Source organism: Silurus meridionalis, chromosome 2, assembly GCF_014805685.1.
Source record: "Silurus meridionalis isolate SWU-2019-XX chromosome 2, ASM1480568v1, whole genome shotgun sequence".
NCBI classification, from domain to species: Eukaryota; Metazoa; Chordata; class Actinopteri; order Siluriformes; family Siluridae; genus Silurus; species Silurus meridionalis.
Genome location: NC_060885.1, coordinates 2,139,300 through 2,167,085, shown reverse-complemented (window position 1 = coordinate 2,167,085; position 27,786 = coordinate 2,139,300). Strand labels below are relative to the sequence as shown.

The window sequence follows — 27,786 nt, the reverse complement described above, 5'->3', positions numbered from 1 at the left end:
ATACATGGTTCTTCTCCGAACTGTTCCACAAAGTTGTACACACAGTGGTATCGGACGTCTTTGGGCATCCAATCAGCTGAACTTTGAGACCCAAACCTGTTCCAGCATGGCGATGCCCCTGTGCACAAATCCAGCTCTACATATCCTAGCTTTACATGTGGATGTTGCAGTGAAAGACCTCGTGGAACATTTAGTGAAAGACTAGTGGAACATCTTCCCAGAAGAGTGGAGCTTTTTAGAACAGCAAATGGAGACTAAATGTGGAATGAGATGTTTAAAAAGCAGCATATAGAGTGTATAGATATTAACAGGCTCCTTGTGATTTAAATAGCAACATGCAATTATAAATAATTAATGAAATCAATTACATTATAAAATGCTGAATCTACGTAGAAATCACAATGAATTATTTATGGGTTTATTATATCAGATAAAATATAAGATTTTACTAAAACAGAAGTTGAACAGGGCAGAGCTGGAAGCTTCACATATGCGCATGTGCAGCAAACCCACCCGAGTCATGCTGCTGTGAAAGAGAGAGAGAGAGAGAGAGAGAGAGAGAGAGAGAGCGAGGGAGAGAGAGAGAGAGAGAGAGAGCGAGAGAGAGCGAGGGGGAGAGAGAGAGAGAGAGAGAGAGAGAGAGAGAGAGAGCGAGGAGAGAGAGAGAGAGAGAGAGAGAGAGAGAGAGAGAGAGAGAGAGCTCCTGCAGTGCTGCATTCCTGTCCGGGACGGTGAATGTCCAGCACCGAGCTGAAACGATGAGCAGGACAGATCACACTCCTCCTGTGAGACAATGCGTCTTCCTCTTCTTTTTCCTCTTCTTCTCATGCACAGGAGGAAAGCGTGTCTTTAAATGTCCTTCAGGATGCACCTGCACCACAGAGACCATCATCTGCGTGGGATCATCCTTCATTCCCCGGACAGTCCCTGCAGAATTCAGCTCTCTGTAAGAGTCTTTACAACATCTGCAACATCTGGGCTGTAAAGATCTCATGGAACTGCATGCATAATGAGAATAATGAGAATAATGAGTATAAGTCAGGGTTAAAGTCTGGATTTGTAAATGATGTGTTTATGGGAATCATTTTGCAGGAGTGTTGTTAATGGAACGTTCCCAGAAATCGGAGAAGCTACGTTTGCCCTGATGCCGTCGCTGCACTTGCTGTGAGTCGATTCTCATCATCAGATCATCAGTACTCACCCTGCATCATCTCCTCCTGTCTATTACCTCTGCTACATCACACATCAAAACATCTTACAGTAGAACAGAGGGATGAAACCTCAAACTGTGTGTGTGTGTGTGTGTGTGTGTGTGTGTGTGTGTGTGTGTGTGTGTGTGTGGTGTAAAATCCTACATTCTGCTTTAAGCTGTGAATTCTAACAAACTTATACCCATTTATTTTCACACACACACACACACACACACACACACACACACACACACACACACACACACAGAGTACACCATATATACGCAGAGTACACAATACACACAGACACACACACAGTTTACACCATACACAAACACACATACAGAGTACACACACACACACACACACACACACACACACACACACACAGAGTGTACACCATATATACGCAGTGTACACCGCACACACAGACGCACACACACAGTTTACACCATACACAAACACACATACAGAGTACACGACACACACACACACACACACACACACACACACACACACACACACACACACACACACAGAGTACACCATACACACACACATATACAGACACAGACAAAAACACAGTGTACATTAGTTAGTGTGTATATATATATATATCAGAAGTATTGGGACACTTGTATATAATCCAAGTATTCCGTATATAATGAATTTGTAAACACTTCTATAACTCTAGAGCAGGTTTACATCATTTCTTTAGTTTTAGTTGTGGTGATTAAATATAAGTATTAATAACGTTTGTTATGTAATAATGTAAACAAAGTACACAGTTTAGGGTTAATGAAGGTCAGAGGTGGCAGAAGTTCACACATCCTACACTTAAGTAGAAGTTACAGATACTCAAGTTTTAAAGTCGGGTCACTCTCAGTGTCGGTCTCAAGCCCGGATAAATGTGGAGGGTTGTGTTATGAAGGACATCCAGCGTAAAAAACATGTGAAGCTGGAAGTTGAAGGGATGATGATAAATGTCATCAGTGTTTTTGCTCCACAAGTGTGTTGTGAGATGGAGGAGAAGGAAAAAGTTAGATGAAGTGGTAGAAGGTGAAGGGATGAAAGATTGGTGATTGGGCCGGACTTTAATGGACATGTAGGTGAAGGGAACAGAGGTGATGAGGAGGTGATGGTAGGTATGGTGTTAAGGAGAGGAATGTGGAAGGGCAGATGGTGGTAGATTTTGTAAAAGGATGGAAATGGCAGTGGTGAACACGTATTTTAAGAAGAAGGAGGATCATAGGGTGACGTGTAAGAGTGAAGGTAGGTGCACACAGGTGGACTATGTTCTATGTAGAAGATGCAACCTGAAGGAGATTGGAGACTGTAAGGTGTTGGCAGGGGACAGTGTAGCTAGACAGCATCAGATGGTGGTCTGTAGGATGGTTTTGGAGGTGAAGAAGAAGAGGAGAAGAGTGAGGACTGAAAGAAGAATAAGATGATGGAAACTGAAGGAGGAAGAGTGTAGTGTGAGGTTCAGGGAAGAGGTCAGACAGGAGCTCAGTGGTGCTGGATGATTGTAAAACTACTGCAGGAGTGATGAGGGAGGCAGCTAGAAAAGTACTTGGTGTGACATCTGAAAATAGAAAAAAAGACAAAGAGACGTGGTGGTGGAATGAGGAAGTGCAGGAGAGCAGAAGGAGAAAGAGGTTGGAGAAACAGAATTGGGATCAACAGAGTGATGAGAAAAGTAGGCAGGAGAACAAGGAGATGCAGCAGCAGGTAAAGAGGGATGTGGCGAAAGCCAAGGAAAAGGCATATGAGGAGCTGTATGAGAGGTTGGACACTAAGGGAGAAGAAAAGGATTTGTAGCGATTGGCCAGGCAGAGGAACCGAGCTGGGAAGGATGTGCTGCAAGTTAGAGCAATAAAGGATGGAGATGGAAATGTGTTGACTAGTGAGGAGAGTGTGTAACTACAGGGGAATTAAGTTGATCAGTCACACCATGAAGTTATGGGAAAGAGTAGTGGAAGCCAGGCTGAGAGAAGAGGTGACCATCTGTGAGCAGCAGTATGGTTTCATGCCGAGGAAGAGCACCACAGACGCATTATTTGCTTTGAGAATGTTGATGGAGAAGTATAGAGAAGGACAGAAGGAGTTGCATTGTGTGTTTGTGGATTTAGAGAAAGTGTACGACAGGGAGTTCAGGTACCCGGGGTCAACAGTGCAGAGTAATGGAGAGTGTGTTAGAGAAGTGAAGAAAATAGTGCAGGCAGGGTGGAGTGGGTGGAGAAGAGTGATAGCAGGAGTGATTTGTGATAGAAGAGTATCTGTGAGAGTGAAAGGGAAAGTTTATAGGACTGTGGTGAGACCTGAGATGTTGTATGGATTAGAGACAGTGGCATTGAGTAAAAGACAGGAGGTGGAGCTGGAGGTAGCAGAGCTGAAGATGTTGAGATGTTCGTTGGGAGTGACGATGGACAGTATTAGAAATGAGTTTATTAGAGGGACAGCGCATGTAGGACGTTTTGGAGACAAGGTGAGGTAGGTGAGATTGAGATGGTTTGGACATGTGCAGAGGAGGGACATGGGGTATATCAGTAGGAGAATGCTGAGGATGGAGATACCAGGAAGGAGGAAAAGAGGAAGATCAAGGAGGAGGTTTATGGATGTGGTGAGTGAAGACATGCAGGTAGTTGGTGTGAAAGAGGCTGATGTAGAGGACAGAGGGGTATGGAGACGGATGATCTGCTGTGGCGCCCCCTAATGGGAGAAGGCAAAAGAAGAAGAAGAAGAAGAAGAAGAAGAAGATGTACATGGAGTATTTATTGTGCAAATGTATGTTTATCATTAGTGAAACCAAACTTAACATAGAGCATGAAGATAAAATATTTGTGTTAACATTTTAAAGTAATTATGGTGCTTTAAATTATGTAAATTATCAGGACACCAAACAGAACTTTTGCTATGTTTCCACACGGACGGTTAATGAGGTGATACCGGAGAAACTGTACCTCTTATTACTTTCATATGGATTACATAATCAGAGAATATTTGTTTTCAATGTGAATTGGTTTATTTAATGATAAAGTAGACGTTTTTATTATTAAATTATAAGTAAACAGAGTTTTCTATTTATATTTATTATGTCTGTGAGGCATTATTTATTCGTCTGTAAAGAGAGCTGACAGAGACAGCAGAGAGCGCCCCCTGTCTGTTTGCTTTATTTTACAAAAGCCTAGTGTTTTGTTTTTATTATGTGTATAAAAGTAAAACATTAGACCCTTTACATATTCAGATGATTTATTGCTCTTTATCTGTACGATAAAACAGACGGAGTAATTTAAGTTTGTTTGGCGTTATGAGGAGAAAATGCGCTGGCGTGTTTGTCGACCCGAGGCGGTTAAATGTGTGCGTCATGGCGGATTTTGGTGTTTGATTTGAGACTTGGTGCATCAGTAAAACAAATGTTTACTGATTAAAAACATTTTTTTCAGTGGTTTATTTATTTATTAAATGTTTTTAGATCTGAGCAAAATAAGGGTGTTGTGAATAAACGTGTGTTGCTTTAAAGGTTTTAATTTCACCTCTTTTATATGTATTTATTCATATTTTTTAATAAAAATGGTCAAACAGACCAGAAATGTGCATGTTAATAAAATTAATGCCGCTAAAATTCATTTGTGTTAACACGTTCATTTTGACAGCATTAATTAATATATAAATACAAAAATAATTTCTAATGGTGTTCTCTAATTAATGTATTTAGGCTGAAGATCCACCATGTAGAACACAAGCAGAGAAAAGATGATGATGATCAGGTGATCAGTAACGTCTCTGTTCTCAGTCATGTTCTCATCACTGACTCCCTCTGTCTCATCCACGTTAACCCCAGACTTCTTACTGCATTCTGTCCTGCTCATTGTGAGTTTCAGAAACTAGTCTACGTGTGTGGTGTGTGAGAGACAGGAAATGATCCACCAGTGGATTGAAGAAGCTGCACAATGACAGGAAACATGTTGATGTGCTGAAAACAGCGCAATGAGAAGAGAAAATATTCACATTTTGAGTCTGTTTTGAAAATGAAAGAAGTAGAAAGTACAGATATTTGTGTAAAAATGTAATGAATAAAAGTAAGAATTTGTCTGAAAAATAAATAGTGAAGTAAAATACTGATATCAGAAAAATCTACTGAAGTACAGTAACTAAGTATTTGTTCTTCACTACTTCCACCTCTGATGATTGTGCATCTGATGTTCATTTACTTCAGTGGTTTATGTAGAAGGTTTGTGGATAATATTTTGTGATGGAGGACAGTTAAAGGACTTTAGATGGACAGGGCTGATTTTATATATTCAGTGTAAATCATTTTACAGATAAATTATATAAAAAACTTCCTCATGTTTCAGGCTCCTCAATTCCAACTCTATCTCCTGTATAAAGGACGACGCCTTCTCAGGCCTTCCTCGCCTCGAGTACCTGTAAGTGAACCATCATCATCATCATACACACACACACACACACACACACACACACACACACACACACACACACACACACAGACACACACACACACACACACACACACACACACACACACACACACACACACACACACACACACATACATATATATATACATATATACATACACACACACATATATACACACACACACACACACACACATATATACATACATACACACACACACAAAAATACACATACATACATACATACATACACACACAAACACACACACCACACACACACACACATACATACATACATACACTAACACACATACACACATACATATATACAGTGAGGAAAATAAGTATTTGAACACCTGAGAAAGTCAATGTTAATATTTGGTACAGGAGCCTTTGTTTGCAATTACAGAGGTCAAATGTTTCCTGTAGTTTTTCACCAGGTTTGCACACACTGCAGGAGGGATTTTGGCCCACTCCTCCACACAGATCTTCTCTAGATCAGTCAGGTTTCTGGCCTGTTGCTGAGAAACATGGAGTTTGAGCTCCCTCCAAAGATTCTCTATTGGGTTTAGGTCTGGAGACTGGCTAGGGCACGCCAGAACCTTGATATGCAGTGGACATGCACCTACGATGACAATTTCAGACCCTCCATGATTTCTAAGTGGGAGAACTTGCAAAATAGCAGTGTGTTCAAATACTTATTTTCCTCACTGTACATACACACACACACACACACACACAACACACACAAACATACATACATACACTGAGAACCATACACACACACACATACATACATACATACACTGATACACATACACACAAATACATATATACATACATACATACATACACACACACACACACACACACACACACATACATACACTGACACACATACACATAAATATATATATATATATATATATACATATATATACACACACACACACACACACACACATACATACATACACTGACACATATACACAAATATATATATATACATACATACATACATACACACACACACACACTCACACACACACATACATACATACACTGACACATATACACAAATATATATATACATATACATACATACATACACACACACACACACACACACACACACACACACACACACACACACACACACACACACACACACACACACATCATATAGCCTACATACAACATTTCAAGTAGGAAATTCTGCACCTTCTGGAACGTATCTATTAGAAGATCATGGAAGCAGTGACGCAGTGACCTAAGAGAAAGAAATCTATAAATTGAGCATTCTGTAAAACCACACTAGACGTTTTAACGTTCACTGTACGAGTAGAAGTGCTGACCCGGAGTTTGTGTCTCAGATTCATCGAGGGCAACAAGATCGAGGAGATCAGCAAACATGCCTTCAGAGGACTCCGGGATATCACACATCTGTGAGTCAGTTAATGTTTCTATTGTGATGCTTCTGGAGAGCACAGGATTTAATATTCTAATATCTGTCAAATTTCAGTGGGTGTGGAGCCAAGACCAGAACTAGCTGAGACTAGTCATTAGGTCTTCAAGATGGAGTCCAAAAAACCTTAAACTGATAATCATTCATCACATCCATGGCCATGGTTTTTGTAATTCTGTCCCCTGTCACTTACAGCGACTAGCCAATCATAGGAGTCCAAAAACGTAACATTTTTCAGCAGGTGTGTTGCGCCACGTCCAAATGTCCAAATATGTCGCCAGATGGAGTTTCGAATACCAGTTGCTATAGTAACTCAGGTCAGTGGGTTCACACAAAACATTCCACCTTTAACCACGAATCACGAGATGGATCACGTGGCCTCTACTTCCTTCACTTTCATTGGTAATTATAACATCAATGTGCTCTATGTTTGTATAATCTTTCGTCGCTGGACACGCCCACATTGATAGATAGATAGATAGATAGATAGATAGATAGATAGATAGATAGATAGATAGATAGATAGATAGATAGATAGATAGATAGATAGATAGATAGATAGATAGTAAATAACTTCCGCAGGATGTAATAGCAGCGTTGACTGAATTGCGCCGATGGCAAAATGTTTTGTTTATGTGTGGTTTGTTTTTCAGACCGAAAACGTTTTAATTGCCATTAAGAAGCTCAGGAACAACACGAGATGTTCGTGGTTGCACTATGTCTGCAGATCCCACTGTTTTCTGGTCAAAAATTGTTTTTGCTAAGGTTTGCATATGGTGTGTTTTCTTAATGACAGATTTCCTAAAATTAGATCCTATTCCTAAAATATATCACCTTGTTAACAGTACCGTAATGTATCGCAAAAAATACCGTATTGCAACCTCTGTATCGTGATACGTATCGTATTGCCAATTCAAAGTCCTACTAGTCAGGAGGACGTATTTTCCCCAAAAACCTATTCCACTTTTACAATATTTATTTTTATTTAGCAAAACCAACATCAAGTCAAGTCAAGTCCAAGCCAATAAAAAAAACATCTCGAGGCTGAACCTGACTACTACACCATTAACTTTTCATTTTATTGTCATTTTAAAGTCATTCTAGACATTTTATAGAGTCACTAACAATAATCTCTCATTTACTACACCGGAACAGGTTAAGGGCCTTGCTCAGGGGCCCAGTAGTGACTCTTAGTGGTAGTATGGTGGTCGTCTCCATTCCGAATCATTCCTCCTGTATTATTTATTCCTGACACATCCCTCTCTTCCTGTGTTTCTCTCTCCTCCTGATGTTTTGCAGCTCTTTAGCAAACAACAAACTGAAAAGTTTACCCAAAGGCCTGTTCTCTGACCTGCACTCTCTCATCGAGCTGTGAGTATTAATATTCTGCTCGTCATGTGAGACACAGTTCCCTCAGTAAACAGTAAACAATGATCTTCTCCACAGCTGATGATACAAAATCCGCAAAAAACCCCAAAAAACCTACTCAACTAGTTACTCAACTACATTTTGTGAAATCAGTCGTTTTTTTATTTATTGTATGAGGCAGTCAGTGTGTCAGAGGAGTATGTGAGGGTGGTGCAGGGCATCGCTTTGTAAAAATCACGAGCTATAGACTGATTTATATTAAGTTTGTAGTCTAGTGCACCAGTGTAGATTTATTCATTGATAAAGACTCAAAGCACATTTGCCGCAAATGTAAATGTAATGTATGAGGACAGTATGACAGCAGTGAAGTGTGCAGGAGGAACAGGAAACTGGTTCAAGGTGGAGGTGGAACTGCACCAAGGATCTGCTCTGAGCCCTTTCCTGTTTGCAGAGGTGATGGACAGGTTGAAGGACGAAGTCAGACAGGACACGTGCAGAGGAGGCATATCAGTAGGAGAATGTTAAGGATGAAGCCACCAGGAAGGAGGAAAAGAGGAAGGAGGTTTATGGATGTGGTGAAGGGAGACATGCACCAATCAGGGTCGAGCGCACGCTCTGTTTTAAATTGGTTTTGATTGGCGCTTGGTGTATCTACTGATCACCAACACACAGTTTAGCATCAGTTCAACATCAAGCAGAACATTTAAAAAGGAATAAATGATGAAGAAACTCCAGACTCGAACTCACCACAACACACGTGACCTCATTTACACGATTTTATTAAATAAGGTTTTGGGTTCATGATCATTGTAATAGAAATCAGTGTTTGAGTCTTTAATATCATTCTATTAATAGATCAGTGTGCTGAGAGTCACATTCGAGTCTTTACACAGAAACTGAGGTGATTAAGTGAAGAATCTTGTGATAAAAATGATCACAGGAACATTATAGTTATAATAAATCACTACTTTGGATACTTAAATACATTTGAAGGCAAAAACTTTTGTACTTTTAATCAAGTGAAAGTTTAAAGGGACAATTTTACTGGAGTCACATTTTTTAGAGTGGATCTCTAATTTAACTCAACTTTATCCACAAGTCAGTGATTACAGTAACAACACAGGGTTCTTCCTCACCCCATTTCTGAGATGTAGTTTCATTCTCAGAGATTTGCGAGGAAACCAGTTTCAGTGCGACTGCCAGTCCATATGGCTGATGTTGTGGCTGAAGAAGACGAATGCAACGGTTTCGGAGGTGTACTGTGCCGAACCGGAGGAGATGAAGGCCGTCCTGCTGAAGGACTTCCCTGAGAAACATGCCAAGTGTGCCTCCACTGGTAACTCTAATCCCTGTACTATAATTTGTACAATATAATAACTACATTTACTTTAATAGGAACACGTGTTCATTCATGCAGTTATCGAGTCAGCCAATCAGGTGGCAGCAGAGCAGTGTATCAGATCACATACATCCAGTTTAAGAGCTTTAGTTCATGCTCACTTCAGAATCCTGGGAAAAATCTCAGTAACTGTGCCATGATTGAACAGAAAATGCTGATCTGCTGATGATTTCATTTGCAGCAGTTTCTAGAGCAGGTGTCCTCAAACTCCGGCCCACAGACTGGATACAACCCCGCATTTTAAACGGCCCTCTGAACAATCATATATATATATATATACTCATATACTAATATCATATCTGTATTTAAAAATAAAGGTTTGCTTTCAAACTAAAATTTCCATCAGATTGTTAGTCGATCGCTGGAACTATCAGCTGTCGGCAAAAATCCATACCGATAGTTTTTCCGGCTTCCGGTCTGCTGTCATTACGAGAGCGGCCTCTAGAGGCGAATCATGGACTCCACGTGCTGTTTGTTGTTACACGCGAGACTGCACGCTGCACAGCGAGCGCTATATTACATTTATTATTGATCATTTAATAATGATATAATTATATTTATTAATGAATATATTCATATTTATTTTCTTTAGCACAGTTTCATGATTCAGTACTGTTTTTTTATTTTTTATTTTTGTATAAAAAAAAAATGTCATTATGACAGGTCTCTGGGTCTACGGTGTATGCGAATGAACATTGTACTGTGTGTTGTTCAACAGATTTCATTCCTCATCAGACCATAAATACTCAGTCCATGTCAGCGGACATTTTCTCCTATAAAGAGGATGTGTACGTTGCTCTGGCGGTGCCGAACTCGGACAGTTGTCTCATCATGGAGTGGGATCACATCGAAACCAACTTCAGGCCTTTCGATAATATCACAGGTTCCACATGAAGTTCATAAGTTGTCATTTTCTAAAAACAGAATGATGGAAAGTGAGAATGTGACGGTGTGTGTGTGTGTGTGTGTGTGTGTTATTGCAGGACGGTCCGTGATTGGCTGCAGATCAGTGCTTATTAACGAGCAGGCGTTCGTTATCGTCGCTCAGCTCTTCGACATTTCTCGCGTCTACAGATTTGACCAGGAGCAGAACCAGTTCACCAAATTCCAGACCGTGGAAATGATCAATGTATCCAAGCCAAACGACATTGAGGTGTTTCAACTCGGGGACCAGTGGTTCTTCCTGATCGTGGACAGCTCCAAAGCGGGAATGTCCACCCTTTTCAAGTGGAACAACACCGGCTTCTTCCCGTATCAGTTCCTCCACGAGTGGTTCCGCGACACGGATGCAGAATTCCTCGACCTGGACGGGAAACCCGTGCTCATCCTGACCAGCCGTTCCCAAGTCCCTGTCATCTACCAGTGGAACAAGAGCACCCAGACGTTTGTTCTCTTCGAGGACATTCCCAACATGGACGACATGATTAGCGTTAAGGCCTTCAGGATTGACCGCATCCTCTATTTGGCTCTGACCTGCTACATTGGAGACTCGAAGGTCCTTAAGTGGACCGGGAAGCGCTTTGAGGACGTTCAGGGATTCCCATCGCGTGGTGCAATGGTCCTCCAGCCGTTCAGCTTCAAAGATCAGCAATATCTGATCCTCAGCAGCGATTACTCCTTCTCTCAGATCTTCAGATGGGACAAGGAGAAGCAGATCTTCATCAAATTCAGAGAGGTGTATGTTCAGTGGCCTCGTTCTTTCACCCCGTTATCGATGGGTCAGCGAGATTTTCTTCTCGCCACAAGTTTTAAGGGGAAGACCAAGGTTTTTGAGCACGTCTCAGTCGATTACAGCTGATCAGTACACTGATTACTGCACTGTGGTTTCATGTAGAGCTGGGCGATAATCACATTTCACTGATACCAACATTTCATTAGCTTTACTGACCTTATTTTTTTTTTATCAAGTTTTTAACATTTAATTTTCTATCAATCAGGGCTCTCAGCCAATCAGGGCAAGCCTTTGGGGCAGAAATAATTGTGATTGGACGTGACCTCTATTAAATAATTACGATACACTGTGAGTCTCACAATAAAACAACCGGCGTCCGACTGAAACCTTCTGTTGCTGTTTAAAGGATCATTTGCATCAGTTTGTATGTAATGAACCTTATTTTTGTGTAAAAAGAATTGGATAATTAACATGCTTAGATTATTACAGTCGTCTGGGTAACAATACAATACGTGAACTAACGTAAGGTTTTGGAAAATCTGAACATTATCTTCGGTTTGTGCACGGCCACAATATTTTCTAACGAATGCATAATTTTATTTCTATACAGCTGCTGCACTGAGATTCCAGACTCGTGGCCATAAATCTTTTAACGTGAGCCCATTTTATACTTTATGACTTTACTGTGTTTGCTGTAAACAAAGTGCAGTATACCAATTCATATCCATTAAAACATTCACAATACAGCGCCCCCTATCTGCGTTTGGGTGTCGAAACCTCAAATCAAATGTGGAAGGTACGAGGTGGTATTAAAATATTTTGAGACTAGATTAAATTCTCGATTCTCAAAATAACAATTCTTGAGTCTCAATTCTCGAATTCTCAGGATTAATTCTCGATACCGCAAATGTGGAAAAAGACGATAAACATGCACTCGGTCCAGCTGTAGACCTGCCTTGCCCTTTTCCGGTCGTGGAGATGATGAGCTCTTCCACTAGGAAGACTGTTGCTTTCGTCACTAGTAATGATCCTCAACATTAAGGACGGCTCATCCACAGCACACTGACAGAGTTCTCCGCAGACTTTGGTCTGGTACTCCTTCTGCTCCTGGGTCAGCAGCCTGGAGACGAACTCGGCAGCAATGTTGTGGGTTGTTCTCCGACGATCATCTTCCACAAGTTACCAAACGGTTTTGACATTTTCATGGGTTGAGCTCGTTGAAGGTTTTTCTGATCTCACGTAGTCTTCTGCCAAATTGTTTTGAATGCCTCTGTGGCAGATTTGTCCAGTTTCAAGCAGAATTTTATGTTTGCTCTTTGTTCTAATTTGCTGTCTGCAGACGTGGTAACGCACGTGGTCAGAACATCCCCAGTCGCACGGCTCCCGATGTACAAAGGACGATGTCTTTGGGCACATTGACTTATGAAGGTCGGTGCTCCTTGTGACTGCGCGTGCGGCCTCGTGCTGCCACCTGTTGGCGTGTTACAAAACTAGTCTCAAAAATGTTATACCACCCTGTATACATGCAAAATTGTCATCTAGTAAAAAGTTTATATAATGTATATTGCAAATGTCAACTAAATATTTTGGGCGATTTTTGTTGGTTGATGGGGTCCGGTCCTGTGATGACTAGCTGAACCTATTGCCATGCGTAACCTGTGCTCGCTAATGGTATATCTATGTAGCATTAACCCAAAGTTTTACATTTCTCACTCATTTTACTACAAAGATATTGCCATGTGATACATATTTCATGGCTTCAAGACAGAAAATTGTATTATATTATCTCATACCCACATTTATATAATTAAAATATAAAACAAACCTTTCCTTCCATGTAACCTCCTCAGAACATCACCAAACATCCACACTTGAACAGCACCTTCTTTGTTTCGTTGGGTTTAGTATTTTTTCTGTCTGCATCAGCAAGATCATTTCGTGTCCTATCACCCAGCTCTTACAGTAATACAACGTGAATTGATTTTCTCCTGATGAAGATTTATGCAAAATGTCTTGGCCAGTGCGATATATTATATCAGCAAAAATAATAATAATAATAATATCGTCTCTGTATGACCTGGAAGAGGCGTAAACATGGTGCATGTCTGTGTTTCCCAATATGCAATGGTTTTACACAACAAAGCATTTCGAGTGATCCGGATTCCCAGATCTACAGCGTGTTCAATATGTAATCCTACGCCTGTCCGTATACTTTCTGGGAATCTGCTTTTCTTCTCCCGGGTGCATCGTGTGTGTTTTTTCCGTCTAACGGACTGTTACTTGCTGAGAGGAGCAATAATTTTAACGCTAATTTAACGCTATGCAAGTAGATGTAGAGACGCTGACCAAAGATAGACGAAGGTGGAGCGCTCGCGATACCTCCTGTAGAGAATGAAATGCCTTATTTATTGATGCTGCATCTCCTTTTTTGGCTTCTGTATAAAGGAAAAGTGCTTCGGTTGCTTCACAGCAGCCGCGTGTATTAACAGCGTGTAAGGCAATAAACAATGTTGTGTATCTTTTTTCTGTGTCTTTTCTGCTATGTCACCATGTGACCATTCCTTACTGTCTGTACTGAATCTGTACCTGGACACCATGGTTCCTATTGCAGAGTCTGGAATCATCTCCGTTGTCCAACTTTATTGGTGCTTCCATGTTAATCAGTGCTGCTAAATTTTGGATTGTGATTGGATCAAATGTTTGATTAGTTCTCTAGAGCTGAAGCTCTGACAGTACATTCATGATTTATGGCATTTCAAATCAAATCAAATCAAATCAAATTTTATTTGTCACGTACACATACAGTCCCACATGCAGTGAAATGCGTCTGTCCTGCATGGTGCTGTTCCTGAACTAAGATATACCTTTATTCGTCCCACAGTGGGGAATTTTCTCAACTAGGAAGTGATGCTAACCGTCAGGACGCTATCAATGGTGCATTTCGGAGAACCTGCCTGATTTATCCTGATACCTTACCTCTAGATAGAGTTCTTTTCAATAAAACTCGCTAAAAACATACGTCTTTAATCTGCACTTAAACTGGGAGAGTGTGTCTGAGCCCCGAACACTGTCGGGAAGACCATTCCAGAGTTTAGGAGCTAAATATGAGAATGTTCTACCACCTTTAGTGGACTTTGCTATTCTAGGAACTACTAGAAATCCAGAGTTTTGAGATCTCAGGGAGCGTGACGGATTGTAGCGTGTTAGAAGACTGGAGAGATACATGGGAGATTAACCATTTAGTGCTTTATAGGTAAGTAGCAGTAGTTTGTAGTGGATTCTAAACTTAACAGGAAGCCAGTGTAGGGATGAGAAGATTGGGGTAATATGATGATATTTTCTCGACCTTGTGAGAACTCTGACTGCTGCATTCTGAACTAACTGTAGCTTGTTTATTAATGATGCAGGACATCCACCTAGTAATGAATTACATACCTCCAGAATGAACTATTGTAATGCATTACTAGGTGGTTAACCTTGTGCTCCAGAACATCTGATCACATCACATTATCAACTTGTGCTGTTAATATCATGAACAGCAGCTACGCTAATTTCTCTCCACTGCTTCTCTTTCTCTCCCCATCCCGAGACATCCTGAGGTTGCTCCAGCTCCAGTCACGTCCCACCTCATGAAGATTATGGACCTTTAAAGTAGATGCTGAACCCGCAAACATTCTGAAACATATAGAGACGTACCAGTGCCATTTGGATCCCACTTCATGTGGAGTTTTGACATTAGACCTCCTGGAGTGTTTAAAGGCTCTGGCATGGAGAAGCTGGTGTTGGATCTGTGATGATCTCAAATGTTGAGCTATTTTATGAGTTGCTCAGTAGCTCCTAGTTTTATAACCATAAAGACTGTATAAGACTGTAGAAAGATCATCACTCATAATCACACACTCCAGTGCTCATGCAATCTCCTCAGCAATCCACAATCAGGAGTTTGCCAAAAGGCACCTGAAGGACTCTCAGAACATGAGAAACAAAGACTGAACTCTTTGTACTGAATGCTAAGGGTCATGTCTGGAGGAAACCAGGCACCACTCATCACCGGGCCAATACCATCCCTACAGTGAAGCATGGTGGTGGCAGCATCATGCTGTGGGTATGTTTTTCAGCAGCAGGAACTGAGAGACTGGTCGGGATTGAGGGAAAGAAGAATGCAGTAATGTACAGAGACGTCCTTGTGGACAAAATGTGGAAAAAGTGAAGCGATGTGAAAACTTTCTGCATGCTCTGCGTGTAAATATAGAAAAGTACTGCTAACAGGTTTAGTATAAATAAAACGGTTAGATATTTATTTGCTTTAGGTGGTTTTTTTTAGTATTATCCTGAAGGGTGGATGAGAGAACGCTGGGGGGCTTCCAATATAAATTTAGCTTAGGGCCTCAAAAAAAAGTCTAGAACCGGTCCTGATCTTAACCATTAAAGGAAGAAAGTCCTGGTTCTACTTCTGTGTAGATGTAACTGCTCCAAACAGTCATTTTATAATCTATGATCCCTAAAAAGCTTTATATGTGTATTTACATGTCACATTACAAGGATAGAACTGCATATATATATATATATATATATATATATATATATATATATATATATATATATATATATATATATATATATATAATCAGTGTTGGGCAGTAACACGTTACTGTAATGAAGTTACTTTTGACAGTAACTAATACTGTAACGCATTACTTTTTAAATAAAGTAACGCTGTTACCATTAGCGTATAGTTTGTTACCCGTAACTTTATTAAATGAATGAATTTGGGCTAAAGTGTAGACTACAGTCTGACCTGTTTACAGCAGAGACACATTGTAGGATTGGTGGATGAACCACTGTAAACAAGAAGAAGACGCACTGTGGGCGTGTCTCCGTTTATTCAGGTCTGTGCAGCAGTAATGGCGAGTCGAGGCGAGAGCAAGATGAGTTTCTCAAAGTGGCAGTATGCTCATTATTTCACTTTAGTTGAGCATAAAGACAAAAACTTTTTAGTCAAATGTAAGCTGTGTCTTTCTGGTTCGAAGCTCGTATCTACTGCGATAAACAGCTACTCCAATCTGTTGAAGCTCCTCCAGAAACTCCATGCCTGAGGAGCTAGAAGCTATGCGCTAACCCGGTGTTCTGTTCTACATTGTTGATAGTTTTCATACTTCAGCTGTGAAAGGAACATGTTTAAGAGCTCAACACAACAGCAGAAGCCACTTTAGTGTTTGATTGTGAATATATTATTCAGCTTGTTTTGTTATTTATTTCAGAAATGCTTGTGATATATTCAGTTTGTGCTGCTCTGACTTTAATAAAATAGTGTTTAAAAATGACTCTGTGTTTAAGTCAGTTTTGTGTTTGTAGACTATAACGCATAAAAGGGCATTAATGTGAACATTAAAGAAGGTTCTTTAAAAAGTTACTTTTAACAGTAACGCATTACTTTTTGGTGTAAATAATCAACAAAGTTACTTTTTAAATGAAGTAACGAGTAACTGTAACTAGTTACTATTTTTTTAGTAACGAGCACAACACTGTATATATATATATATATATATAATAAAATCCCATGACCATGACGTGTCTTTAGTCTGTATCTGATCTGTGTAGGAACTTGGTACTACCCTGAGTACACTATTTATCTGACATGCACATTATTTGTGTGTATATTTTATTGTTGTGTATTTTAAATGTTTGGTCTGGTGATCAGGCAGTAGAAAAGATCATCCAGTAATCCAGTAACACTCCAATATTCGTGACGTGACGACAGCATCCGGGTTCTTTTGTACACAGCATGGTTTGGAACGCACCCACCCTATGTAGGGCATAGTGTGTAGGAGAAGGGAAGGAGTGTGAATTGGAACGCACACTTTCCGTGACCACAGGAAATGATGCGTGTGGATGCTGTGACTCATGGTGGGAGAAGATGCTCACCTGGCCGCGCGCTTGGGGCTTTTTCACCTGTTTGGTGTAATCGAAGTGGAAAAGCTGTGAAATGGACCCTTCAAGAAGAAGTGAGAGCGACTGGCAGGGGCTGGTGAACGAGGTGAGGGTGCGCTGTTTTCACACGGGAAATGTGGTCTGAGTGCAACTCATCAGACCCCCAGATCGGACAGGATGCGCGAGCGTTTGATGGTGATGATGTTGACGCGCAGGACGCGCTGGCGGCCTACGGCGATGCGCACACCTGCGTGCGTGTGATAATGTGCGCATGCGCGTGCGAGTAATCGTGTAAGTGTGTGAGCGCATGTGCGTGCGTGTGATCTTGTGTGCGTGCGTGTGATCGTGTGTGCGCGCGCGTGTGTTTATATCATATGTTCATGTCTGAAAAAATCTCACGTCTATTACACACGTGAAGGAACAGAAGCCTCTTAAAGCGCATTATAGATCATCTCCATTGTGTCCATTAGACCGACACACACACACACACACATACACACACACAGACTGAGGTGTGTGTGTTTCAGGTCGGGTGATGATGTATGTTGTGTAAAAGGATTTAAATCGATATTTTTGTTACACACCTGAATTTCTTACACACGTCACGTGATCTAGGAGACCCAAACCTGCTCCTGCATCACCATGTCTCTGTGCAGAAATCCAGTTTCTGCATCACTACCTGACTTTACTAACACCCCTGTGTTCTCTCTACAAAATCTAGTGGAACATCTTCCCAGAGGAGTGGAGGTTATTATAGGAGCAAATGAAGACTAAATGTGGAATCAGATACTAATCTTCTGGTCAGGTGTCCACAAACATTTGGTTGTACGTTGTATGGTTCATAACTGAACACTGAAAATAGTTCAATCACATGCAGTGTGTCTGCGGTTAACAATACTGAAATCTGATTGGTGAATAACACATCATATGCAAATCATCTCAACCCACATCAGATGTTGTTCCTTGAGCCAAAGGCCTGATTGGGTGAGGAAGAACTCTTGAGACTGAGGGAAAAGAACCCTGTCAGAGATACTGGCAGTACTGAGTGTGATGAGATGTTCAGGACGTGTTCATGATAACAGCAGCAGCAGCTTTTAGGTACAAACGTCTACAGAATGTACAGAGAATAAAGAGTGAAGGATATGAAATAGAAGGTAATCAGGTGTTCACGGGGGTCAAACTAACGTTTCACTAACGTACAAACAGTCACATGACCAGACCCATTATCATATAATTACTGTGTTATGTGTTAATGATACAGATAATTGGGTGTTTTACATTTAAATGATGTTTTATTTGATATAAAAGCATATAAAAGCTGTGTTGTAAATATAGAATATCACTTTTAAAAACTTACTTTGTATATGAACATTTCTGACTGTTTAAGTTAATTTTGTTTGAATAAAAACATGTATTTAAGGAATAAAGTCTACAATTCATTCGCTCTGATTTTACGTGTGTGTGTGTGTGTGTGTGTGTGTGTGTGTGTGTGTGTGTGTGTGTTTCTGATGGGTCTGTCCTGAGGGGAAATTGCTGATGAAAACACGAGTGTTTTCTTTCCTCGCTCAGTTCCTGGTGTGTAAGAGAAAGCTGGAGAGTAAGAAGGAGGCACTGCTGATTCTCTCTAAAGAGCTGGACATCTGCCAGCAGGAGCGTGACCAGTTCAGACTGATGGCCAATCAGCTGCGAGAGCGCCACCAAGGGCTAAAGAAGAAATACAGAGAGCTTATTGTGAGTGAATTAGTTTAATTCTATTCTAATTCTTCATTTTAATCTCACTTTATCACTGCACTGATTCACTATCACTGAGTCACTGACTCACTTTATCACTGCACTGATTCATTATCACTGAGTCACTGACTCACTTCATCACTGCACTGATTCACTATCACTGAGTCACTGACTCACTATCACTGCACTGATTCACTATCACTGAGTCACTGAATCACTTTATCACTGCACTGATTCACTATCACTGAGTCACTGAATCACTTTATCACTGATTCACTATCACTGAGTCACTGAATCACTTTATCACTGATTCACTGACTCATTATCACTGCACTGATTCACTATCACTGATTCACTATCACTGAGTCACTGAATCACTTTATCACTGCACTGATTCACTATCACTGAGTCACTGAATCACTTTATCACTGCACTGATTCACTATCACTGAGTCACTGAATCACTGATTCACTATCACTGAGTCACTGACTTTCTCACTGCACTGATTCACTATCACCGAGTCACTGACTCACTATCACTGCACTGATTCACTATCACTGAGTCACTGAATCACTTTATCACTGCACTGATTCACTATTACTGAGTCACTGATTCACTATCACTGAGTCACTGAATCACTTTATCACTGCTCTGATTCACTATCACTGAGTCACTGAATCACTTTATCACTGCACTGATTCACTATCACTGAGTCACTGACTCACTTTATCACTGCACCGATTCACTATCACTGATTCACTGACTCACTTTATCACTGAATCTCTTTATCACTGCACCGATTTACTACCACTGAGTCACTGATGTACTTTATTTACTAATGCACTGACTGACTTTATCACTGATTCACTGACTCACTTTATCACTGCACCGATTCACTACCACTGAGTCACTGATGTACTTTATTTACTAATGCACTGACTGACTTTATCACTGATTCACTGACTTATCACTGCACCGATTCACTACCACTGAGTCACTTACGTACTTTATTTACTAATGCACTGACTGACTTTATCACTGATTCACTGACTCACTTTATCACTGCACCGATTCACTACCACTGAGTCACTTACGTACTTTATTTACTAATGCACTGACTGACTTTATCACTGATTCACTGACTCACTTTATCACTGCACCGATTCACTACCACTGAGTCACTTACGTACTTTATTTACTAATGCACTGACTGACTTTATCACTGATTCACTGATTCACTTTATCACTGCACCGATTCACTATCACTGAGTCACTGACTCACTTTATCACTGATTCACTGACTCACCTTATCACTGAAGCAATGACTTCCTGATTTACTGATTCACTGCTTTACTCTTGCACTGACTCACTGATTGACTGGCTCATTGATTCACTGACTAACTGGTTTACTGACTCACTGATTCACTGACTCGCTGCAGGTCCCACTTAACCCTGAATCACTCCTCTGACTGTGATTGGTGTGTAAACTGATAACTGTAAGCATTTCTGGAAAAAGGCATCTGCCATGTGACTTTTTTCTCAGAATAAACTTTCTTTGTCACATACACGTGACAGCACAGTGAAATTAGTTTTTTATATCATAGCTTTTGCTCAGAAGCCGGGGTCAGATCGCAGCGTTGACCATGATATGGCACCCTTAGAGCACAAAGGGTTAAGGGCCTTGCTCAGGGGCCCAAGAGTGGCAGCTTGGCGATATTTCGGGGCTTGAACCCCCGACCTTCTGATCAGTAACCCAGCACCTTAACCACTGAGCTTCCACTCCCCCCAATGTATTATATGTACTGATTCCTTGACTCACTGATTCTCTGATGTACTTTTTTGTTTCCAGGATGGTGACCCAACGTTACCTCCAGAGAAAAGGACCCAGGTGTGTATCTTTCATCTCTGCCTCGTCTTTCTGCAGTTGATCGTTCTGTTCTGTCGGTATTATAGCTGCATTAGTGATGGCGTCTGTGTTTGAACGTTTTGTAGGTGAATTTAGCGCAGCTGCTGCTTGACGCTCAGGAGAAGAACTCGAAGCTGAGTGAGGAACGGAAAGAACTGAATCAGCGATTAGTTGAGGTTCAGGGTGACAACAAGGTACATGCTCCACCTTCAGCACATCCTTCAGCACATCCTCCTGTACACTCCAGCTCAGTCTCACAGCTTCTACATCACAATGAACTCCAATATATCATGGAATAAGACTGCGTGTGAGATAGGAAAGGGCAGGTACTCACCCAGGTGTGTCTGGAAACAGCTGCTGAGGATGACTATCGCTAAACAGCGTCTCGGTGATGAAGAGGTCGGAGTTCGCCACTTTCCAGCCCATGAGAGAGAAGATCTCGTACTGCAGCTGGAAAAAGCTCGAGAGCAGGTGATTCTCATCCATCTGTTCACACGTACAGTATGAGCCGTGACCGTGAGGAGTACAAAAGAGAAGACATTTATAGTGTGTGTGTGTGTGTGTGTGTGTGTGTGTGTGTGTGTGTGTGTGTGTCTGCGCAGAACTCGGAGCTGGAGCAGAGTGTGAAGGCGGCGGTTGACGAGCTGCAGGACTTGCGTGCGGAAAGAAACGTGTATCAGGAGAAAGCGCATCGCCTCAACATCGAGCTCAACCACATCCTGAGACGCCACGACGGTCGAATCATGGACGTGGACGCTCTGTGTATGGAGAACAGGTGAGTGTCCCTGTGGAGAACCTGTAGAAACATGATATCATTCCTGAATCTCTTACAGAACATGAGAAGTTGTCTCTGGGTGGGAGGGGCATGCTCGCTCACCTGTCACTCAGAGTGACACTAGCCAATACTGAGCGTTTGTGAGATCATGTATGTAGAAAAGGGTAGAAAGCGCTTTAGTTTAAACAGATGCTTTATGTGTCTTATGATCCAAATTTTCACTGAAATCTAAAATTCAATTAAAAATGAATTGACATCAAAGCGTTTGCTAAAACCCACAGTACAGACAGGGCATGATGTCATTAAGAACTCTGTATGACTCTGTAGGAGTGTTTTGCAGATACCTGCACGAACGCTTTGTACAGCTTCAAGAAGAAGTTTCTCTTCTCAAATCCAATCTGATGAAGTACAAGGTCAGTGGAGAACAAAGTACTGAGATGCACATCACTGCATTTCACATCCAATATCCCACTCCCTGAATAACATCTTATATCTGGAGACGGAAATAAACACCCAAAAGTGCAGTGAACGCACTGAAACCAATCTCCTTCGTCCTGCTTGTGTTTGTCCACAGGGGGCGCTGGAGAGTAAGAAGAACTGTAAAGTGTATGGGAAGGCTAACAGCAGTGCGCTAACAGGAGTCCTCTCGGCTAAACAAGGTAATGAAGGAGCTACAGCCATCACAAAGACCTGCTAGCGATTATATGGACACTGGCTGAGGGGCAGGCAATGAAAGTAAAAAGGCACCGGAAACCTTTTTAGTTCTCTTATAGCAACACATTTTCTTGCACTTAGGCAAACCTATAGGGCAGTTCATACTTTTACTCACTACAGGAACCCTACAAGGCACTTCATCATGTATTTTGGCACAGAGTGCTATGGGGCATGTCATTTAAATGTTTATCATGTAGGGCACCCCATCTGATTTTCTCCACTGCACGGGCACTCTAGTGAGGTTCTTTATCACAATTTCAAGCAGATAGGCGCATCCTAGTGGGCACTTCATGACATTTATGTACATCTGGGGGCATCCTAGAGGGCACTTTTATGACATTTTACTGCAGTCATAACATTTTATTACAGTTTGGGGCATCCTAATGGGCACTTAATGTCATTTTTTACAAGTAGGGGCACCCTAGAAGGCACTTCATGACATTTAATTAAAAGTAGGGGCATCCTAATGGGCACTTCATGAAAAACAAAAAATTCTCAAGTAGAGGCACCCTAGAGGGCACTTCATGTCATTTTTTTTTACAAGTAGGGGCAACCTAGAGAGCATTTTTATGACTTTATTTTTCAAGTAGAGGCACCATAGAGGGCACTTCATGTCATTTTATTACAGTTAGGGGCATCCTAATGGGCACTTTCATTTTATTGCAAGTAGGGGCATCTTGGGGTATAATCCATTGTTTTCTCACATGTAGGAGTCATCCTAAAGGGCACTTAAGTTTTTCGAACATGTAGCGGAACCCTAAATGGTACTATTATATTTTTATGCAAACAGAGGCATCCTTGAAGGCATTTGATCACATGTTCTCACATATAAGGACACGGGATCATGTTTACTCACATGCAGGAGTATTTCATCATATTTGTGTGTGAGCAGTTCAGGAGCTGCTGCTGTCTGAGGAAAACGGCTGCAGTCTGCCCGTGACGCAGCAGTCCATCAGCGACCTGAAGTCTTTAGCCACAGCGCTACTGGAGACCATTCACGAGAAGAACATGGTGATTCAGCACCAACGCCAGACCAACAAGTGAGTGTCTGTACATGACTGTCGAGATACAGAGTGTGTGTAAGTGCCCTTCTGACACATCACATATCATGTCTATCATCAACTTGGGTAAATGTAGTCAACTACAAAGCTTCAGAGCTGAAATAGTGTCAGGTGTCTGACCATTCACAGTGTTCTACCTTGTGCTGAGTTTGAATCTGTGGTGAAAACAGAGATGTTTGATACTGAGATAAATTCGATCATCACGTGAATTGTTTGTTGTGTGTAATGAACAGGATTCTGGGTCACAGAGTAGCCGAACTTGAAGGAAAGCTGAAAGCACTGGAGATGTCTGGACTGTGGAGCCTTCCTGGTAAATCACACATGTTCACAGTATTTTACACGTTATGTCCTGATATATCATTTAGAATGAGGACAGAATGGGTTGAGTAAAGCAGAGACGTCTCAGACACTCACTTTGGAACTAATTACAATGAAAATATAATTTGAATCATTTTTGTGTTGCCCAAGGAATTGTTAAATATAAAATAAATCAAATTGACAAAAATAAAGTGTAAAATGTCTAGATACGCTTTTTTTCCCCACATGTAACCCACCATAGAGGGCAATTATATAATTAATATTTTATACAGGTAGGGGAATCCTAGAGGGCACTTACATTTTTATACAGGTAGAATCATCCTAGAGGGCACTTTATTACTTTTTTTATACAGACAGGGGGAACCTGGAGGGCACTTTATTATTTTTTTACACAGGTAGGGTCATCCTAGAGAGCACTTTATCACATTTTTATACAAGTAGAATCATCCTAGAGGGCATGTTATCACATTTTTATACAGGTAGTGTCATGATAGAGGACAATTTGACATTTTATGTCAGGCAGAGGCATCCTTGAAAGCACTTTATGATGATTTATTTCAGGTAAGAAATGTAGTAGGCACGTCATGACATTTTCCTACGGGTAGTGGCATCCTAGAGGGCATATCTATAATACACTCAGTTCTGAACTAGGCATATATTTGAGAGTTTACAAAAATAAACTGATAAATGTCCACATGTACTGGATTTAGTTCAATGAGCTGTACGAGCGTGGAAGTGATTAATCTGATTATTACCATTAGGATTATTTATACAGTAATAAAAGAAAAGCAGGTGTGTAAATTTATTACATTTAATTTATATATACTTCAATTTTATAAACTCTAAAAACGGCCCAGAAACTAAAGTATTGGGACACCTGACATTTTCCAGTCATATGTGCTTCTTCTCCAAACTATTACTACACATTAGGAGACACAGTTCTATAGGATGTCTTTCATCTGAACTAGGAGACCCAAATGTGTTCCAGCATGACGATACTCCTGTGCACAAATCCAGCTCCATGAAGATCTGCGTTACATGTGGATGTTGGAGTGGAAGATCTCCTGCTATAAACCCTACTGAACACCTTTGAGATGAATGTGAACACTGACTGCACCCCAGACGTCCTCACCTTCTCACCTCCATCACTACCTGACTTTACTCACCCCCTTGTAGCTGATTGAATCTCCACATAAATCTAGTGGACGTAGAAGAGTGGAGAGTATTATAACAGCAGATGGAGACTAAATGTGGAATGAGATGTTTTAAAAAGAAGCACATACAATGCTAATGGTCAGGTGTCCACAAACCTTTGTCTATACTGTGTATATCTGTGCTTTGACTATCCTGTCTTTCATTTAATTGTCTTTTCTTCTCTTTTTTTCTTCCTTTTCCTGTCCCAATGAAACCCAGGCTTTACTTATAACGTCTCCGTGGGACTGGGGAGTATGTTTCTTCTTCTGCTTTTAGATTTATACTGCATCACATAAAGATTATCAGCACACCTGCTTTTCTTACCTTTGCTCCAGTGTGTGTTTTAATATTCAGCACTACTGCAGTGTCGTATTTACCTGCAGCTGTAACTAGCGGTGGATTGATTACAGGAGGAAGAGACGTGATTATTCTGAGTGAACACCAGCCGGTCCAGACGTCGATGGGGCATGCGGTGCCGCTACCACACGCCTCCGTGGGTGAGAATAAACCCTTCTCTGATCCTGATTCACGGGAAAACAAAATCAAAAGATAGTCAGGGTTTGGATTTGGTTTTACAATAATCACGAAACCATCTGAATCAACACCACAAGTGAAACACAAAGATCATGTCAGAACGGGGCATCCTAGAGGGCACTTCGATATATTTTTATACGGGTTTAGGCATCCTGGAGAGCACAGAATCACATTTTATACAGGTAGGGGCATCCTTGAGGGCAATTCATAACATTTTATGAAAGATAAAGCCATCCTAGAGGGCACTTTATAAATTCTTTTAACAGGTGGGCCATCCTAAAGGGGACTTCATAACATTTTATGAAAGATAAGGCCATCCTAGAGAGCACTTCATAGCATTTTTAACAAATAGGGGCATCCTAGAGGGCACTGCAATACATTACCTGACAGGTAGGGGCATTGTATGACATTTTTATCGAGGTAGGGAGATCCCAGATGGTAATTTATTATATTTTTATAAAGGTAGGGGCACCTCTGGGGACACTTCATAGCATTTCTATACAGATACGGCCATCCTAGAGGGCACTTTATTACATTTTTATACAGGTATGGGCATCCTATAGAGCAAATAATGACCTTTTATGAAAGGTAGGGCCATCCTAGAGAGCACTTCATAGCATTTTTAACAGATAGGGGCATCCTAGAGGGCACTGCAATACATTACCTGACAGGTAGGGGCATAATTGAGGGCAATTCATGTATGACTGTAATATAAACCTGCTACACTGCTCTCAGAGCTTCATACTGTGATCATATCATTGCAGCAGACAAAGAGGTTGTGACTGGAGAGGAAGTGACCGAAGAGACGACTCTCACTGCTGAGGATCATCCAAGCCCGCATCTTCATCATCGTCATCGTCATCATCATCATCATCTTCACAACACAGTCTGCTTAAAACACACACACGTACCTGAACATCTTTCCACAGAAAGCACCACCAGCTCACTGAGTCCTGTGGAGAGAGTAACACACGGATACAAGTTAGAAACGTTACATGGTGATGAGGATCTGAGCTCTCCAGCAGAGGATCATGGGAAAGAGGGTGGCGCTTTGGTCACATGTTCCGAGTACAATCCTGATATTCAGGATGGATCAGAGAGAGACATTAGGGACGTGTCAGTGCTTGATGAAGACTGCACAGAACCTGATCGCAGAACAGTGAAGAACATTGAGAATGTGACAAGAGAGGGAACAGAACCAGATGCTCCAGTTAGGAGCACGTAGAACATAGAACTGAAAAAAGTACTGGACTTAAACACGGATCCGAACACGATAAGATCCTGCTTTCAGCCTGTACAACATTGTCGTGTCAAGTCTTTGTGTCACTTCATTCATCTACGTTCCGCATGCACACCGGGACACGCTCCAGAAGAACACTGGGGGGCGCTGTATCGCTGTGCATGGGCACTATTTTTAAGGCGATTTTAAGTCTCGAGATTTAATCTTTAAAAGACTCAACTGATCCGAAGTGTTCAAAGAGAAACATCTTCCAAAAATCCAGCGCATCACACCCTTGTAGATGAATGAATCTCCACACAATCTAGTGGAACATCTTCCCAGAAGAGTGGAGATCATTCTAACAGGGAATGGGGACTGAATGTGTAATGGAATGTTAAAAAAAATGGACACCTCAATCAGGTGAGGTCTGGTGTCCACAAACTTTGTCCTGTACCGTGTGTGATGGACTGAGAGCGTTGAGGAGGAAGACCTCATCCGCGGCAGCTGCGTGATATCAGAGGCTTCAGTGGAGGGTGAAGGAGACGGAAGACACAAAGCTGTTCTCCTGACACTAATAACCCAAACCCGAATTCAAAAGTATTCGGACAGCCCGAGGGAGGCTTGTCTGTTGTACGAGATGCTGAAATGATAAACGTTTCTACAAGTTTTTGAACAGCCAATCACAAGACATCCCATTCCACATGTAGTCTCCGTTTCCTGTTATAATGAGCTCCACTCTTCTGATCCACTCGATGTGGAGATTCATTCATCTACAGGGGTGTTAATAAAGTCCGGTAGTGATGGAGGTGAGAACATGAGGAGGTCTGGGGTACAGTCAGCGTTCACATTCATCTCAATAGGGTTGGA

At 41.2% G+C, this 27,786-nt stretch overlaps 2 protein-coding genes across 5 annotated transcripts; both read left to right on the top strand.

Annotated features, from left to right (window-relative positions):
• Nucleotides 1-671: 671 nt before the first annotated feature.
• Nucleotides 672-14,058, top strand: lgi2b (leucine-rich repeat LGI family, member 2b). The gene is made up of 8 exons (XM_046863399.1): nt 672-946; nt 1,093-1,164; nt 5,549-5,620; nt 7,006-7,077; nt 8,397-8,468; nt 9,632-9,801; nt 10,583-10,747; nt 10,848-14,058. Exons 1-8 carry the CDS (start codon nt 759-761, stop codon nt 11,660-11,662), a joined length of 1,626 nt encoding a protein of 541 aa, XP_046719355.1. The 5' UTR covers nt 672-758; the 3' UTR covers nt 11,663-14,058.
• Nucleotides 14,059-17,417: 3,359 nt separating this feature from the next.
• ccdc149b (coiled-coil domain containing 149b) lies at nt 17,418-27,730 on the top strand. 4 transcript variants are annotated; one of them, XM_046862546.1, is made up of 13 exons: nt 17,418-17,573; nt 19,037-19,198; nt 21,048-21,086; nt 21,191-21,298; nt 21,459-21,575; nt 21,707-21,879; nt 22,220-22,292; nt 22,454-22,538; nt 23,486-23,633; nt 23,888-23,964; nt 25,386-25,418; nt 25,577-25,663; nt 26,468-27,730. In XM_046862546.1, exons 1-13 carry the CDS (start codon nt 17,523-17,525, stop codon nt 26,923-26,925), a joined length of 1,611 nt encoding a protein of 536 aa, XP_046718502.1. In that variant the 5' UTR covers nt 17,418-17,522; the 3' UTR covers nt 26,926-27,730. The 4 variants fall into 4 exon arrangements, with proteins under 4 accessions (XP_046718502.1, XP_046718492.1, XP_046718507.1 ...); XM_046862536.1 differs by having other exon boundaries at nt 26,465-27,730; XM_046862561.1 differs by lacking the exon at nt 17,418-17,573 and adding an exon at nt 17,580-17,758 and having other exon boundaries at nt 26,465-27,730.
• The last annotated feature ends 56 nt before the right edge of the window (nt 27,731-27,786 follow it).